At 37.2% G+C, this 18,279-nt stretch overlaps 1 protein-coding gene across 1 annotated transcript in view; it reads left to right on the top strand.

Moving 5' to 3' along the window:
* The window catches only part of LARS2 (leucyl-tRNA synthetase 2, mitochondrial), an 87,287-nt gene that overhangs the window by 26,199 nt on the left and 42,809 nt on the right, over positions 1-18,279 (top strand). Inside the window, exons 6-8 of the mRNA XM_009070463.1 lie at positions 1,119-1,262; positions 13,199-13,306; positions 14,823-14,982. Of these exons, the coding sequence (XP_009068711.1) occupies positions 1,119-1,262; positions 13,199-13,306; positions 14,823-14,982 (412 nt within the window). The remainder of the gene's footprint in view (positions 1-1,118; positions 1,263-13,198; positions 13,307-14,822; positions 14,983-18,279) is intronic.

An 18,279-nucleotide genomic window follows, 5' to 3' on the forward strand; every position in this document is an offset into this window, starting at 1 on the left:
GATCCATGCATCTCTCTTCTGGCTGTCCTCACTACAAGGTTTGTAAAATGGTTGTGGTATTACTCTTTCTTAAAATCTGTAACATATTTAAAGCTGAGCAATATTAGATGTTGGGAAACTGGGGTACTTCACAAGGTGATCAGTGATAGATAAAATGTAAAGTAAGCAATATGAGGACAGTGGTTAGTTTTTGATTGAGATACTAAGTCCTCCCCATATCCAAAGAATTAAATTTTCTAAAAATGTTGAATGTATTAGAACTCTATGGAAATGTAGCTACTGTTTTTCAGTCAGGCAGATTTAGTTCAAATACTGAATTGCTCTTCTTTATCGATTATATTTTTATTCTTTCTGTTAATTTTTTCAAGTTAATATCTAGCATTTAATACCACTTTTGGAATGAATGATAAGATTCTTTTGTGATCTTGTATCCTTTATGATAAGTGAACATACAATTGTTCAACCCCGGGGAGGAGAACAAGTTTGATTTTTGCTCCCTCCCCAGTATGTCATGTCTGGTATTTCAGTTAGCCCTCAAAAACAAGGTTTGCAGAGTTGAATGCCGACATTTATTTCACTTTAAATTTTCTTTAATGCATTTGTATTGATAAGGAAAGATGATTCCAAAAGTAATTCACAGAGCTGACAGAAGTTATGTGCAGATAAGATCAACTCTTTCACTTGAAATATAGTTGACCACTATAATAATTCTTTGTTATTCTGTCCTCTCAAGTTGAACATCCTTGTTTATTCATCTCCCTCAGTCTGACTCAACACTTTTGGGTTAGCAGTGAAGAGCTTTTAAGCATCAGACTATGTAGTTGCAGTAAGTCAGTATGAACACTTACTTAACAGTCAAGCAGTCAAGTGTCAGCCTATCTTGCTAGCGTAATCAGTCTAGGCTAACACTGCCAACTGCATTCCTGTGTCATTTGAGTTCTGAGAAAATGAGTATTCAGAACATCTTCAGCTGAATCCATGTTGCTGATTCAAATGGATGTTATAAAAATGTAGAAAACTCAGGAGTCCAAGGTATGTTTCTGGACAATTCTTCTGGTATCCGAAATGTTTGATTCAGATTTTTAACCAGCTGCTGAAAATATTTTTTCTTTTATTAGGCCTTGGTTAATTGGGATCCAGTGGATCAGACTGTTCTAGCTAATGAACAAGTGGATGACAATGGTTGCTCATGGCGTTCAGGAGCAAAAGTGGAACAGAAATACCTCAAACAGTGGTTTATCAAAACAACTGCTTATGCAAAGGTATGAGAATACAAGTTTTGAAATTATGGCAGCACTCAAAAGAGATGAAGTTTGGTCCAGAAATATGAATCAAGCTGAATGTGGTCTTTTATTTATGCATGTTTGTGTAAATATAATTGTGTAATAATATATGTGACCCATGGCTGTATATGTGTGTATATAAAAATAATTATCCCTGAAGTCCTTCTGTTCACCTCTTTAGGAATTTTAGAATTGTGTGGAATTTAGTTTTGAAGAAATCAAAAAGCATAAATTAGAGGTGAATGAATTAGTTCTGCATTCATACATTCTGCTCTACAGAATCAAGAGAGACTCTGACGTAGAGAGCCACCCCTCCACCCCTCCTACCTTGCCTATCCCTTCTGAAGAGCTTGTAACCACCCATGGCAGCACTGCAGCCACACGAGTCATCCCACCACATTTCTGTGATGGCAACTATGTCACAGCTTTCCTGCTGCACAGTGACCTCCAGCTCCTCGTGTTTGTTACCCATACTGCGTGCGTCAGTGTACATGCACTTCAGCTGGGCTGATGATTTAACTCCTAACTCTGGCTGCCCACCCTGAGGCTCATCTCTAGGAAGCCTGGTTTCCAGCCCTTCCCCTTCGAACCTAGTTTAAAGCCCTCCTGATCAGCTCTGCCAACTTATGGGCTAGAGTTCTTTTTCACCTGCTAGAGAGATGAAGCCCATCTGACTCGAGCAGGCTTGGCAACGCAGAATATGCTCCATGGTCAAAAAAGCCGAAATTCTGCTGGTAGCACCCATCCTTTAGCCACCTATTGATAAGGTGGGTTTTCCTACTTCTCTCCTCATCCATCCCTTCTACTGTAGGAACTGAGGCAAACCACCTGTGCTCCTGTCCCATTAACTAGTCTGCCCAGTTAATTGAAATCCTTTTTAATTACCCTGATGCTTCTTTCGTTAATATCATCACTGTCAGTCTGGACTCCTAGCAGTGGGTAGTAATCAGAGGCTGAATGAGCTCAGGGAGTCTCCTGCTGATATCCCTTACCCGAGCCCTGGGTAGGCAGCACTTCTCTGTAGAGTCAGCATATAGGGCCTTCAGTTCCCTTCAGAAGGGAGTCGCCTAATACAACTACCCTTCTTTCTCTTCTTTGTTTTTTCATTCCATCTAAATGTTTTGTCTATTAAGACTTCAAGTACAGATTGAGAAAATGATTCCAAAGAAAGTATTAAAAAATCATCTTTGAGCCTTTTTGTGAAACTCAGATTGAAGGATCCATGTTTCCACCATCATCCAGGGAGAAGAAATCCTTGTCTCACTCTAGGTCTATTCATAATAGAGAGAAAAACTTTAGATATCCTGCCTGATGCTTTGATTCTTCATACACAGAGAGGTACTTGAGATGCATGTTTTCTGATTGTGCTGCCTGTTCTGGCAGTAAGGAGGGAACATTTGCTATAGCTGAAGGAAAAATGGAGCATGTCTGCACAATCGCAAAATCATCACTATTTTCTGAGATTTTTTTTGGTGCCTTTGTCACCAGATTTCATTATGACCGGTGTGATAATTCAGAGTCTGCCCTGACTCACTGTTTCCCTCAGTTTGAGAATGGAGCTTCATTAGAGTTTCTGCCTTTACTGCTATGTCTTTTATTTATTGTCCTTATAAAGGTTGTAGGAAGTAATACCTTGTATTTCTGGGCTGTATCCATGCTTGCACCAAATCACTCTCGACTTATATCCCTCTAAGAGGGGTGAATCAGCCTTAATTTTTTACTCATCAAGACCAAAAGACATGACTGAGGAGCTCTTCAGTAACCTTGAAAACACCCTTGGCTTACAGTATTATTACCTCTTGCTCAATATCCGCCCTCCTGTAGGAAGGATTTATGTTTGATCTCTTACCAAAGAAATGCTGTCACAGGAAAGGCATCATCTGTTGGGATGATCGCATCTCTAATATGTCATTCACCAGTAGGCAGGCTCAGCTGATGATAAGAAGGAACTTTTGCCTCCACAACCTCCCATCATCTCCCCCTCAAAGATGTCACCTCAGGAGACTGTCGTATCTCCTATGAAGGGCAAATGTGCAAACAACCTTTTGTTTTTGAAAACCTTAGTGGCGTCATGAATGAGAGCTGCTTCTGCTTTTCGCTGGGGGGTGAACATTTATATCAGCCCCTACAAAACCTTAAAGCATTGCTGAAGAGTTCAGTTGAGTACTCTACAGATCACTGTAAAGGTTTCCCAAAATTTTGTTCTGTTCATGACTGATATTCTGTAGGATCTATGCTAGCTGATACAACTAGATCGATGAATGATGCCATATTGCTTCCAGCTCAATTGCTTTGGCGAGCATTGCCTTCATGTGCTCCCACTTCTTGCACAGTGACAGATGCTACCAAGTATCAGCAGGTGGTTTGGATTTTCCTTTTTACTCACCCTCCACTGACTCCCATTTTCGTTGCTGTGGTTCTGGCACATTTTAAACAGTCTCACTCTGCTTCTTTTGGCAGGGGCTTTAAACATTTGGTTGTAGAGGGGGAAAAATTTACTTTTTTTCTCCTCAAAACCCTTCAAAATAATAGCACATTACCAGGCTCTGATATACTAAGTCCAGTATCTGTTATTAGATGGATTTTGTGCTTGGAAGATTAAAATAAATAAATCCTTTTTTTTTTTTTTTCTTTCAAGTTCCAAGCGATTAGATAACATAACATGTTGTGTCTTACTTTCTTAAGATGACTGTTGTGGCCATACAGCTCTGAACAGCCCATGAACTGCAAGCCACAGTTGAAGATATACCATCAGAGGGAGTCTGTCTCTGAGCTAATACTGGCCAAGTATTTCAATCCCTTAGAAACTCTGTGCCCACCCTGACATAACCACGAAACTTCACAATAGCATTTTGACAGAAGCCAACTTACAGACCTTAAATGCTACAACTTTGGCTCCTCTTTCTGAATAACTTGACTAATTACCCTCAAAACTCAACTTTGCATGCATTTCTTCATTCCTTATGGTAGTCATCCCAGTACTTTTCAAGGAGTGGTAAGAGCCAAGAGTCATTACTTCTAAATCTGCTTTTTTTGGGTCTGGTTTTTCTTTGGATTAATGCCGTTGACAGTTGATCTGAATCCATATTGTCCTACACTTTTGAACACCATGGTTACAGCAATCACTCTTCCTAGCCTATTCCCCAAGCCTTCTTCCTTGCCACTTGTCAAAAGCCCTCGCCAGGAGTCCAGCCTTTATTGAGAGGGAGACCTTAATTTGCTTTTATCACCTACAAATCGTTTGATCTTGGAGCGGAGGGTCCAGGTTTTATGGAGCTAGTCCTAACAGGTGTGGAGAATAGAGACATCTCTTTAACTTTGAGAAGTTAAGTATCTTTAATCACTAATATGATTTTAGCATGATAACATTAGTGGTGATGATACCTTCATTTCAGCAGAAGGGATAATTTTATATCTCGAAGACACTTATTTCCATAAAGAGAATTTCCTGGCTTACATGATGGACCAGAACCCCCACCAGTACAAATTCGTTTTCCTTAAATTCTTTGCTGTTCAGAAACTTCAGATATTTGTGCTTCTAATGATAAATAAGTACAACAATTAGGTTCTTTATGGATGTCACTTCCCTTTTCCTTTAGTTGTTTGGGGCTCACCATGAGTATGTGTCCAGTAGCTACACTGCAGTTACTTTCAGGTACTGAAAGGAATACTTTTATCCAAGCTGGGCTTAGATGGTGTTGGTTGCTTATGATAACCCTTATGTCAGACTCCTGTAAAAGGGATATGTGAGAGGACATTTTAAAGATATTTAATGGGCCTGGGGATTTAAAATCTGTGGTCAACCCTTTTGCACTAAGACACTGATGGAAGTTTGCCCTTCCAGAGCTTGTCTGGCCCTGAGCCCTTTATTCCCTATTTCTGAGTCAGTTGCTTATTGAACATTTTTTGTCCAATTCCTCTTCTTTGAAAGGTGTCCAGGAGGTTAAGGCAAGATGGTGCCAGATTAGTGTGGTCAAAAGCATTTACATCTGAAGATCTACGTTTTGTCAGTATAGAGCAGCATTTAGGTCTGTGAGCTGTACTGCCAGAATTCTTATCAGAACACACCTGGCCCTCTATTTTCTCACACCTTGGGCAAGTTCGTGGGCATAGAGCAGATTTAATCCTTCCTTGCACAAGATGTTTTTCCTAGGTTTGGGAAGAGGTAGAGAGCTAAGTAGTCCAGGCTTTCAGTGAGCTGTATCAGCTCACTGACAGATTTCTGTTATCCACTGAAGTTTCCCTACTTTTTATTTTGAAATTGAAAAGGTGTAAGAGATTATCTGATAGTAATTTAATCCTTGGACCTTTTGGGGAAGATTTGTGATTTTTTCCCACTTCGGCTAGTTTTAGACTTAGAGGGTTAATATTCTTTGTGTTCTACTTCTCCCACACATCTTTCCACAGTGAGGGCTTAATCTGGTTTTGGAATATCATGGGGAAAGCTCTTTGATTCTGGTCACCTTTTGTCTGTGACTTCAGTGGTGACTATTATTTCTTCTGAAAAGTTTACAGAAATTCAAGACCAAATGTCATAAAGTTCCACCTTCCTTGCCATTTTTCTGCAGCAAGGCTCTCTGCAAATCTGTTCAATATTCCTTCCCAAAGTTATACCTGAGTTTTCTTTACATTGACATAGTGGGAAGGTATGTTGAAAAAAACCTTTATTTTTGGTAACTCACTCCTTTCCTGTGTTGCTTAGAGGAAAATGTAAGTCTTTATTTCATAACCATGCTTCATAGACAAAGTTTCCATTTAAAATACATTTAATGAATCTGCTATCCCTTCATTCTTCATGCAAATTACCAGCTAACAAAAATGGCTGAATATGTATGGATACAGCTTATTTTCTACTTGGAGCAACCATAAATTACTTGGTTGTAACTATTCAGCATATTTATATTGTGTATTGATGATCTTTCTAGTTATATGTGTTCCTCTCTTTCGCCCATTTATCATTTTATGTTTTCTCATGCATCTCACAACCTTAATAAAGCTAAAAAATTAGGCAGTCATCTTCATCTGCAGTGCTTAACTTGCTAGTCAAAGAGCAGCAAGGAGTTATATGATCAGTGACTGTGAAGTCATGTGTGTTAAGGAGTCAGTGTTTCATTCCTACGTGCACCATTTTTCAGATTTGTGTTGTGTCCAGAGGAATCATCTTCTGTGGATTTGCTTTGATTTCTTTGTTGTTACTGTACCAGCTCCTATTCCTTTCTTGCAATAAAAATTGCAAACAAAGTAGTGTTGGCTTACATGGCAGTTTACCATTGTCAATGAATATTTTTCAAAGGGCAAAAATATTGGCCATGTTTAAGTGCTCTAGCGGAAAGCGTTTTGGTTACGTAAAGCAATAAAGTAATCGTGACCCATTTTTTCAAACAATGCAGTACATGTGAAATGGTCCAGCAGCTTTTATGGGTTTTCAAAGAACATTTTAATTGCCATTTTTCTTTTGGCAGATTTCTTTGATAAAAGTATAATGCCTTAACTGATGGCATTATGATTCAAATTGTTGTCTGTGCATTTAAGAGGTTTAAGCTAAAACATTTAGTTGCTATGGTTACCTAGCTGAATTGGTAGGCAGATTCATTGGAAAAATCTATCCATAAATGTTAGTGTTCTCTGTGTCTACCTGTAAATTGCTATTATGGTTATTTTTATGCACGGTCAACTGGATCCTGAAATCAGAATCAGTAAGGTTAGTCTTTTTATAGTCCATGTTCTTTCTGAATTAAATTTTATATGTTTTTCCATATTTTACTTTTCAAAATTATCCAAATAACTGGAAAATAATCTGTTCTTGAACAATATAAAATAGAAACATCTTTAAAACTTCAAGTTTTGCCCCACATCGTCTGGTTTTTTTTTGCAGAGCAAATTCAAATACTGGGGACCTGCAACAAGACCAACAAAATTCTGCTGCTGTAGTTTGCGGTTGCCATACAGATAAGCAGCACCATTTCTTAGTTAATTTTTTTGTGCAAATGTTTAGAGACAAACTCTTCTTATATTGTGTAGAGTGCAGGAACAGGGATGTTGGGCATGACACTGACTCTGTAGGAAAAAGAACAAATGATCTACCAGTTCTCCAGTTCTTTTTCTGGGTTTGTGCTGTATCTGGCAGTCCTTTTGTCTGGTCTGAATAGATTTTGGATTACTTCATGTAACTGCGTTTTGTTTGAGTTTTTATTTTCTATTTTATTTCTGATATATGAAGCAGAATACTAACGAAATGTAATGATACTGAGGCACTGCATTTTAGGATGTTAGGAGTCTTGACAGTACTTTGGATGTCATAGCATGAGATAATGCCTCTTCACTGAGAGGAACTGAAATGTTGGCTCTTTAGTTTTTCATTCTTCATGTGTGAATTTTTCAATTCTCACACTTGGGGTCTAGCTCATAGTTGTCTTCTTCCAGAACAGGCCTGATAAACCTTGCTTTAAAACTCTTCCTCTTGAGTCAGTCAGTCTGAGAGCTCTCTCCTGGACAGGGGCCAAGAGCAGTGCCTCCCCAGCTTGCTTGGCGCTTAGTTTATAATAAATGACACCTGTTTTGTCAGCTTGGCAAGATGGAAAATTGTTTGTGGATATCCATACCAGGCTGTTCTTTTCACCTTAGCTTAAACACAACATCTCATTTGATGCTACAGCAATACAAATTTAAGTTCCTGTTGGTATAAGGTTAATCCAAACAGTGAATGCTCAGTACTACTGAAAACGATAACAAATGGTTTTGAAGAGCTTTTATACTTATGGAATCAATTACTCATTTATCCCAAAGATACACTTCATTATATTGGGAGTATGTTCTCTTTGGTATTTTAAGCAAAGAACAGCTCTGAAGGGCAAATATGGAGAAAAATTATGGCTTTACTTTTTGCTTTTAAGGAATCATTTATTTGCCTCAGTTCTACGTGATCAAACCAGAGGTGTTTGTTGGCTATAAATTGTACGGTAAAGAAATGGAAAAACTGCTGACAGTTCAGACATTTATGAGAAAGAATTTGAAGTATACACAGTATCTGTGTTATTGCTTCTTTTTAATGGATGTTTTCAGTATTCTTGACGCATGGGAAATAAAAGTCAAGAGTGACCTACAATAGTACAGGCAGAAACTACTGGAGAAAAAAACCAAACAAACCAAAACCAAGAAGAGATTAAATACCAGCAGACGCTGCACTGCATAATCACAGTTGGAACTGTGCAAGAGAGTGCAAAATAAAACAGTGGGCAGCCTAACTTTAATTTCCTGTACTTTAGTTAATATATTAAGTTGTATTTAATGATTTCATGTAATCATTAGTTTATGTTTGTTTACTCTTCTGGGAGCTTGATCAAATAAAGTGAAGAATTTCATTTTTATCCAAACAGAGCTTGGATATTTATTTGACTCTTCCCCAGAAGCAAAGCTTGTAAATTTTATTTTAATTTAGTAGAATACAATGTTATTTTGCTAATGAATTGAATTCTTCTGAAATGCAATGGTTTGCTAACCGATTTATTTTAGTCTTGTTATGTTGCAAATGTGTCAAACTTTATGAAGGTGTCTTCATCAAAAAGAGTATATATTTGTCTTTATAGCTTATATTTAGATTTTTCACTGTATTTCATAATTGCTTTTTTTCTCCATTGCTGTCATAGAGGAGTTGAAATAATCTCACTAAGTATGAAACTAGTAGCAGGTATTGATCTACTAAAAATTTTAGTTCAGAGATTGAGTTGTTTAGGTGCTCAGCAGAATCCTCCCTCTTTGAACTACAAGCAGCCTGACTTTTGGAGTGGAGATGCTCTTGGGAAATTGTAAAGGACTTAAATGCTTGGATTTTATGGACCTTTTTTGCCTGGAGATTGCTAAACTGAAGGTCTGTTTCTGTCAGGATCTTCAGACTAAACAACCAGTTATGAGAGATCAGTTTTCCACTCACAAATGCTTTACTTCTAGTTTCAGACTTGGTCATCATTTTCTGTGATGAATTTTCACAAATCCATCTTGATTTTGTGACTCTGTGATCATCTGAGCTGGTTGACTTTCATCTTCTAGCTATGCCAGAATTTTCTAGATGTTCTGAGAGAGTAAAGTAGTCCTGTAAAACATTAGTTTATCCTGAATCTTCAACTTCTCCAGGTGTAAGAGCTGTGAAGTCATTCTCATCCCTGAACACTGCTTTGATTTCTTTAGCTTTTTCCTGAGTCTGTCTATCTTTAGATCTGAAAGACTGCCAAAATGTATTTATGCTATTCCTTAACCTGTGTTTAATTAAGATGGGAATAATTTCTCCTGTAATTAGACGTTTGCATTTGAAGTTTGTTGTCTCTTCCCAAGCAATGATAAACAAGAGCAGAAGGACTCTGCTACCTAATGTTTCCAAATCTCTCACTATTAAGCCATCATCAGAAGTTTGAAAATTGAGTTTATTGGATAATCTTATCCCTCTTTTCTTACTGGATCGGACTACTGCTGTTGTTCTTTGTCCCCTGCAGACTCCAACATGGTTTTATTTTTGTTTGTTTGCCCATGTGCTGAGAATCTTCTTGCTGATTGTCTTCTCTGTGTTAACAAACCTAGTTAACAAACTAGTGGCACAGATGACTAGGAGTTATATACACATCTTTAAGGGTCAGAATTTTGTTTAAGGAAACATATCAGTAATTGCAATATAATTGGAGCAGAACTCATGAGACTAATGATTCAGAAGATGTTCTACGAAACGTGGCAGTGATTTTAAAAAAGAACATGGAAGCAAAATACATGGAGTTAATATTTAACTTTCCCAACACTAGCTTATAATATTCATGAATTTCTATGCTAGCATTGGTCAAGAGTTTCATATACCCAAGCAGTGTACATGTAACCCTTTAAAGTTAATGATAGTTTTAGCATGTATTTATGGGTTTATATTTTTGCAAGGTGTTGTGTGATTGGATTTGAAAGAGAGAAGTTCTTTTAAAGGGTTTCCCTTAAGCTGTTTTTTAAAAGCTCCTAATTTGCATGGATAAATTTTGAATGTACAAGTGCATTCATATTTGTAAGAATAAATGTTTTTCTGCTAGTGAGTATCCCAGGTTAATTCACCATTCAGAAACAGTTCTTAACATGCTAAAAATGTGCATACTCTATATTTCTTGCCTCTCTAACACTAGGTAAAGCATTTGTGGTTTACATGTTGTTCATTTTCTGCTTCACCTGCTGTTTGTAGCCTTGACAAGAAACCAGTGTGTTGAGTACAGAGAACTGAGAATCATAATTCCACCTTGAAAAAAAAATTTAAAGTTTGTTGGTTTGTTTGTGGGTTTCTTTGTATCAAACAATCCTACTGTTTATGTGCAAATTAAGATGTGAAGGGTTTGTGTTTGCAAACCCTGCTATGCTCATCATGCTGAATAAGTCTAGTTATCTTCATTCAGGTGAAGTAAAGTTGGCTCTTGTATGTAGCTGCATGAAGCAATTGCATTATCAAGAGAAGAACTGGGCTAAGTCAAACTGTAGTCTATAGTTCCTAATAAGGAAAATGAATTAGACTAAAATTATTATCACACTGGTATTGACGATCTTGGTTTATTAATCCTACAGTGAAAAAATGTCTAGAAAGTTTTACTGGCAGACAATTACAGGCTGTACAGTTTCAGTAGAGCACATGCACATCTAGCTGCTTCTGCCAGCAAAATGTAAGTGTAGATTAGAATGGATATCCAAGCAAGAGAATTTATAAAATTGTACTGATATGTCCAGCTAGTTCTGTGAGTATTAGCATAATTTCATTCCCTCTAAAATGCAGAAAATTCTTACAAAGAGTGTGTACAAGTGTTGTGTATGTATGTATCTATCTGTATCTCCAGTTATTCGTTATATTTTGGTAGGTAGATGTGTGCATGGATTGTTCATGGCAGATAAAGCTCAGTAGTCTCTGGAACACTGCAGTTAATGAGAATATTATGAACTTGGAATTATCTGTGTTATAGTAGGCTTGCAATTGTGAGCTAAAACTGATTAAAGTTGCAGTATGATAAAAGATCTTCCAAACCCCTACCATTCTTTTATTTATAAATCATCAGTAAATTAGTTTGACTCTCAAAGATATAAAAAGGGATGATAATCCCAATTGGTGGTGTAATGTTGTAGTTTAAGAAGGACATGCCTTTTGTTGTATTTTGAATGATAGATACACAACAGAGCAGTAACTAGAAAGTAATTCTTACAGTACCTTTTATGTCTCTCACTTTGAGATTAAGCATGTTGTTAAAATACAACCTGAAACACCTTCCTGAGAAAGAATGAATTGTGTATTCACTAATCACCTAACTGCCTACTGTTTAGTGTGACCAGCACATAGTAGCTGCTGTCCATCCTTGAAAGTTGTTAGCAATTTATGAGATAATAAAAAGCTTGCACATTTGGTGTTGGGATTCACAGCTGAAGGAGAAATTATTCAACATGTTGCCTTATTCTTAGATTTTTACTGTAATTGTTCAGCATATTCACCATCTGTCCAAGTGACTCATGCCTCTGGCTGTACTTCTGCCAAAGTAAAGATTCTGGACAGTCATGGAGTATTCATAACAAAAATGTGAAGTGTTATGAAGTGAAAAATGAGATAAGCTTCGAGTTATCTGTCCCTTTATCTTCTTTACTTTCTTATAGTTTTCATTTATTAAAATTTTACTGTTCAAATTGTTCAGACAAATATTAGTTGACTTGAAATAGTAACTAATTTCTGATGTGTGGCTTCCATGCCACATATTATGGCTAGCAAAGGAGACAACACTTAATTTCTTCTCTACTGCATAATATAGAAGGATTTAGGTTGGAGAAGACCTTTGAGTTCCTGAAGTCCAACCATTAACCCAGCACTGCCAAGTCCATCACTAAATCCTGTCCCTAAGCACCATGTCTATGTGTCTTTTAAAAACCTCCAGAGATGGTGACCGAAGCACTTCCCTGGGCAGCCTGTTACTATGTTTTACAACCCTTTCTGTGAAAAAAATTTTCCTAATACCCAATCTAAACCTCCTCTGGTGCAACTTGAGGCCTTTTCCTCTGGTTCTGTCACTTGTTATATGGGAGAAGGGACCAACCCCCACCTGGCTGCAACCTCCTTTCAGGTAGTTACAGAGAGCAGTAAGGTCCCCCTTGAGCCTCCTTTTCTCCAGGTTAAACAACCCCAGTTCCCTCAGCCTCTCCTCCTAAGACTTGTGCTCCAGACCCTTGACCTCTCTAGACCCAGCTTCATTGCTGGTTGCTTATAATAATTATATATATATCTTATATAGAGAGTTTAAGATGAACCTTCGTTATAATGATTTGTGTTGTTTTTACAGGATGATATGACCTAAAGATCCCAATCATTTTTAGGCTATTGTGCTTGGTAAGATATCAATGTGATATATGAAAACTACCTGGGCAGCTGGAAACTATTTTGGCATTTTAAGTCAGAGCTTGAAAATTTTAGGACATGTAAACACCTTTTGTCTGACTGCCACCTCCAGGTTATTGTCTAGAACAACTAATTCAAACGTAGGCTTCATATCTGCAAGCACATCTCTTACGTATCTGTAGTCTTGTTCAGCTCATTAGGTCACTTACACTTCCTGCAAGTTACATCCATTGGGAATATTTTCCGTGTTTATTTTCATCTAAGGGTTTTGTTCTGTATTTTTTAAGGTTTAGTCCATTTGAAAGGGAGGCCACATTTAGTAACAACAGGATCTCTGTTGGTGACAACATACCTCTGGCTTGTGCCGTGTTAATTCTGTTCTCAGAGATGAATTTGTGGCAGCTGTGCTATAAAACCACCTCTTGCATTGTTTTTATCAGCACCTTCCCATTTTGCTGTTAGTTATAATTAAACCCATAGTATTAATTTGTATGTTTATAAAAGCTGAATGTCCTAATTCTTTCTTTTATTGGTTCAGGCTATGTTTGATGCTTTGTCCAATCTCCCTGAGTGGTATGGTATTAAAGAAATGCAAGCAAATTGGATAGGTGACTGCACTGGTTGCTTTCTTGACTTCTTGCTAAAGGTGAGCCAGAAATTTCAAATGATGCTATCTGTTTGTGCTGACTGCAACCCCTGAAATGCATGATGGAAATGGATTTTCAGATCTCAAAAGCTTGAAACCTACTGAAAGAGATTATTATTATATTCATGCCCAGTCAAGCACAGATTTCTGAAGAACAGCACTTTTGGGTTGAAGAGATACTCCCTGCTATCCTTCTTAGGAAAGGGTTTGTGTGTTCAAGTGGATGCAAATTGGCTGTGTGTGTTTATACCAAAATACATGCCAACTAATAAGCATTCCGGAAAGCCAGGACGCTTAGGGGAGCAATGCCAAGACCAATATCAAGTGGCACTGCACAAGTCAGCTGGTATCTAGTTGGGCTTTCACTCCTCTCTGCATGACACCTTCTCTGTCAGAGCCAGGCAAGCAAGCCACTTTGCTTACATTTGTCCATAATTTCATTTACTATATACGATAATTAAAATAATGGAAACCACACCATTAGGTAGTAGTGGAGCTAGGAGAAGTCTAGATAGAAAGAGAGCAGATGAAGAAAAAAGAAACCTGAAGAAAATTATAATTATCTGCAAAAGGACTTAAGATTTTCCCATTTTTTTCAAGAGATGCAAAAGTCTTCATGAATATGACAGTGACAGAAGAGATTATCAGAGATCCTGGTCAAATTTCAGCCCTCATGCCTAAAAGATTTATTGTGCTTATTTACTCTGGTCTAACATTTAAAAAAGTGACTTCTTATTTTGAAGTACTGAATTTTTGGGAACTTCAAATTGAGACAGTTTAAACCTTCTCAATACCTATGATTTTCACCCTGTTAGAAGACACATTTTTTTGAATTGAAGTTGTTTTATCAATTCTTTCTGAATATGTGTATCAATACTTATAACAGAAAAATCTATTTCTAAGACCCCCATACACTCCACAGTTAGTTGACCTAAGATATAAATCCTGTTGGTAGTTTCAGGTGATAATTCTGAAGCTGGTTTTGAACTTTATTGCTCATATTTTATGTCCAGTTATTTTAATGTTGTGTCACCTTGTATTATTTTAGTTCTGTACATAAGTCACAGCATTGACTTTATCAGAGATGTATGGTGGAAAGCCATATGGTAGCTAAGAAAATCTTAAATTCTCATTAGATTCCAGAGGTGACATCTCATTTCTGTTTCTTTGGAAACAGGGCATGCATATTAAAAGGGAATAGGATTCCAGGTTGCTTAGCCAGGGATTGAATCTAGCTCAGTAGCACAATGTAATATTGCACATGATTTTAGTATTATATTTTTATACCTATATTTGGATAAACTGAGGCAAGACTGTAAAACACCTTTCTCAAGACCTTGAAAGTAAGTTTTGTCAAGGTTTGATTCCAGAGAAGTCCTATAGTGGGAATGTGTCTGCCTTTGATATTAGGAACTGTGTATTTCTGCAGGATGATGTAGACTCATTAGTTGCATAAGAAGGAAGAGGGATCTAAGAACACTGCACTTCCAGTGGGAATTTTTTTTCTCTTTTTCAGGTTAATGGTAAAGTAACAGGAGAGAAGCTAGCAGCTTACACCTATACGCCTGAAGCCATTTATGGAGCTTCCCATTTATATGTCTTACCAACTCACAGACTGCTACATGGGAATAGCAGTCTCAGGGAAGTCCTTCAGAGGGAGTTCATCCCAGGAAAAGGTGATATTTTTCTCATACTGCGTTTTGTTGTAGAAGAGCAACAATTTTAGAGAATGAGCTTTAAAGAATGTGTGTCAAGCTGAGCAGGAGCTGTTCCCATTGAGAGGGAACAGTTCTTTTGATTCTTGGTATATGTCACAGTGTGTCACATCAGCCTGTCCTGGCTTCAGATGTGGTGAGAGCCGCTACACTAGAATTCTTCTTTTTATGATGACTATAACACTTCGTAGTATATAAAAGCAATGGAGTAGATTCTTGTTTCCTCCTGTACTAGAAATGATTAGTCCAACTTTGACAGTCAGCCTATTGGAAAATCTCACATCTATATGGTAATTGGTCATTAGCACTAAGACAACAAAACCAGCTCTTGCACCTAGGATGATTTCTTCCTGTTGTAAAGAATATAAAGAGGTGAATTGATTGCTAATATATAGCAAAGTAGTTCAATGATAGATAGCAAAATAATATTTTGCTGTGCAGATCCTTAGTTAATACAAGACTCTCTAATGGAGTAAATTCAGTGTCCCTATGGCAGTTCATGACACGTACAGGAGACACAAAAAAGTGACAGTTCTTCACTTGTTGTTAACTGCTTTCCTGAAGCCTCTACCGCCAATTCTGCCTGTATTTATCACCCATGGCCGAATACTTTTTGGTGTTTGTACAACCTGAAAATTACAAGAGTACATACAATGTATACTGATGTCAACAGCAGATTAGTATGAATCTTGGGGGAAATTGTGTTGGTTGCACAGAACCTACTTTATTTTTGACTGCTTCATTTCTGTAACCTTAAAAGAGTTTGCTTCCTAGCAGACAAAAAAAGCAGAGCCTGATTGTGTTAAGTATGTAGAGCCCTTGTCTCAGAGGTAAGCAAAGCTTGCAGAATTTTGGAGAACTGATTTGCAGTTCTGGCAGTTCAGCCAAATCAAAACACTAACCACAGAAACACACATCCATGCACATGTCTGTATCTTCGTTACATTTTGTGCTTTAAGCCAAACCACACAAGTGCAAAATTTACTTTTAATAAGAACACCAGGATACTTTTTGTATTGGTTTTTAAGTGGAAATACTTGTAAATCTTTTCTTTGTCTGTTAACAATAAACTTATAGCCTTTAGTTGAGCTAAATTAAGAAAGTCTCAGTTGGAATAATGATGACTGTGACTCCTCAAAGAGGCACAATTTCAGAATCATAACTGCTATTTTGTACTCCTGCTACTTGTAAATATAGTTATGTGCATTCTTCAGATGAAATTGGCTGATATTTCTTACTGTTTCTTGAAGCACAGACTGATAGTTTCCAAAGAAGACAACATAAAAGGAGAATTTCTACATGACCTTTCAGGTTTACATTTCAGCCATGGTACATATGAAAGGTCAATGATGGTATTTAAATCAAAAGAAGTTTTGAATGGCCTTGGATTTCACATTAACCAAGATTTTTTAAAGAAAATACCAGTAACATTAACTTTTTAATTTAATTAAGTGTAATTGTTTTCTCTTCAGTGGAAATAGTCATGTAACTTCCTTTCTTCACTGTGTTCTCATTTGAATAATTAAGAGGGTGTGATTTTATGCTTTCTTGGAGAGGAAAAAAAAGCTGGTGTATGCCAAAGTAACTGAAAATTCTAATACCTTTACTCTTGGAGTACAGGTCCATAGTTTAGGCTATTTTTACTTAAATAGATGTGAGCAACCAGTTTTCAAACATTCAGGCTTTTTGCCTAGAAAAATTTATGTTAATTTAGAAGCTGGTAAGTCTTCTTGTTTTGACTGTGTGTGTGGTGTCTGAGATAAAGATTTGACCCTTATTCATTATCTCATTAATAATACCATGCATACATTACTTTACATTTGTGACCGTAATATCATCTCTTTTCAGCAGTGATGGTAGTGATGTGAGCAAATGAGCCCAGGAAAGAGCACCTTCATAAACTGGAGTTATTATTTTGGGTTCAGGCATAAAATGAAAATTATCACTGGGTGGAAAAGAGAAGTTATTTTTAAAAGCAGACTGTCCTACCCACTCAGCTTCCTGTTCATGACGCTTTTTGGTTAGTTGCTTTTAAAGAATGAAATTATTCCTTTTGTACTTTTCTTGAACAGAGAAGGAAATCTGTCTGCAGTGGTTTGAAAGTCAGAATTTTTCCCTAGAATATGAATACCTCAGACGTCTGAAATTAAAAAAAAGTATTAGTTGGAATTAATTAAATAAATAAATATATCATTTGTGTCAAGAGAAGTGATGAGATATAGCAGGCCTCTCAAAATTGCTGTTACTTTATTTCAAGCAGATTTTATGCACTGCAATACAAGCCTAAGAAATTGTTGCAGGCAAAGTGGGAGCTTCAGACAAAGTTTGTTAGAGAAGCTCTTCTGCTGAGTCCCGAGGTGCAGAAAGAACCCTCTTGCTTTCTAAACTCCTCAGAGAGGAGCCTGGTGTGGCTGGATCCAATCTTAGCCCCAGACTTTGTCAATGGTTTATGTCTAAAGGATTATATGGATGTAATTGAACCTTTGTACAACTTTGTCCTGCAGGGATTAAGGATGGCAAACCAGATATATTTATATAAATCTATATGATTTATTAGAATTATTAAACAAAAAGGTTTTAATCAGAATTATTTACTACACAGTATAGAAGGAATAACAACTGGCAGTCTAGAGCAATATTGAAGCAGTATTAAAGCAATTGTATTAAAGCTAGAAAAACAATTATTAAGTAGAGATTGGTGTTACTCACCCATACCAATGACTGTGGGCAAATCTCTTTTGCTCAGCCTCAAGGAGTAACCTTGAGGGGCATCCCCACTCAAGGGAGGAATCCTCATGCATACACTCCAAGAAGAGGTATGTTAGAAGACCCTACCCTTAAAATTTGGGACTGGTCTTTTATAGTAGTAAAGTGATTGACTGTCAGTCAGATGTCTCCAGGCTGTGTCAGCTCAGCAGCTTTAGATAAGTTATCAGTAGTAGTGTTTGTTTGTTCCTTTACCAGTTTTACCATACTCTAAGAAGAGGTTAGAAGACCTTACCCTTAGAATTTGGGACTGGGCTTTCATAGTAATAAAGTGATTGACTATCAGTCAGGTGTCTCCAGGCTATGTCAGCTCAGCAGCTTTGGATAAGTTAGCAGTAGTATCATTTGTTTTACCATATCTTTATCACACCCTCATGATGTTTAACTTTGGGGTTGACGAGTCAGACTGGTTTCAGCATCATTTCAACACCAAAAGCAGCATGAAGCCCCTTCTCCATTTCTCAGTGATAGCTTTGCAAATAGGGCACTTAT

Source organism: Acanthisitta chloris, unplaced genomic scaffold (genome assembly GCF_000695815.1).
Source record: "Acanthisitta chloris isolate BGI_N310 unplaced genomic scaffold, ASM69581v1 scaffold5532, whole genome shotgun sequence".
Lineage (NCBI taxonomy): Eukaryota > Metazoa > Chordata > Aves > Passeriformes > Acanthisittidae > Acanthisitta > Acanthisitta chloris.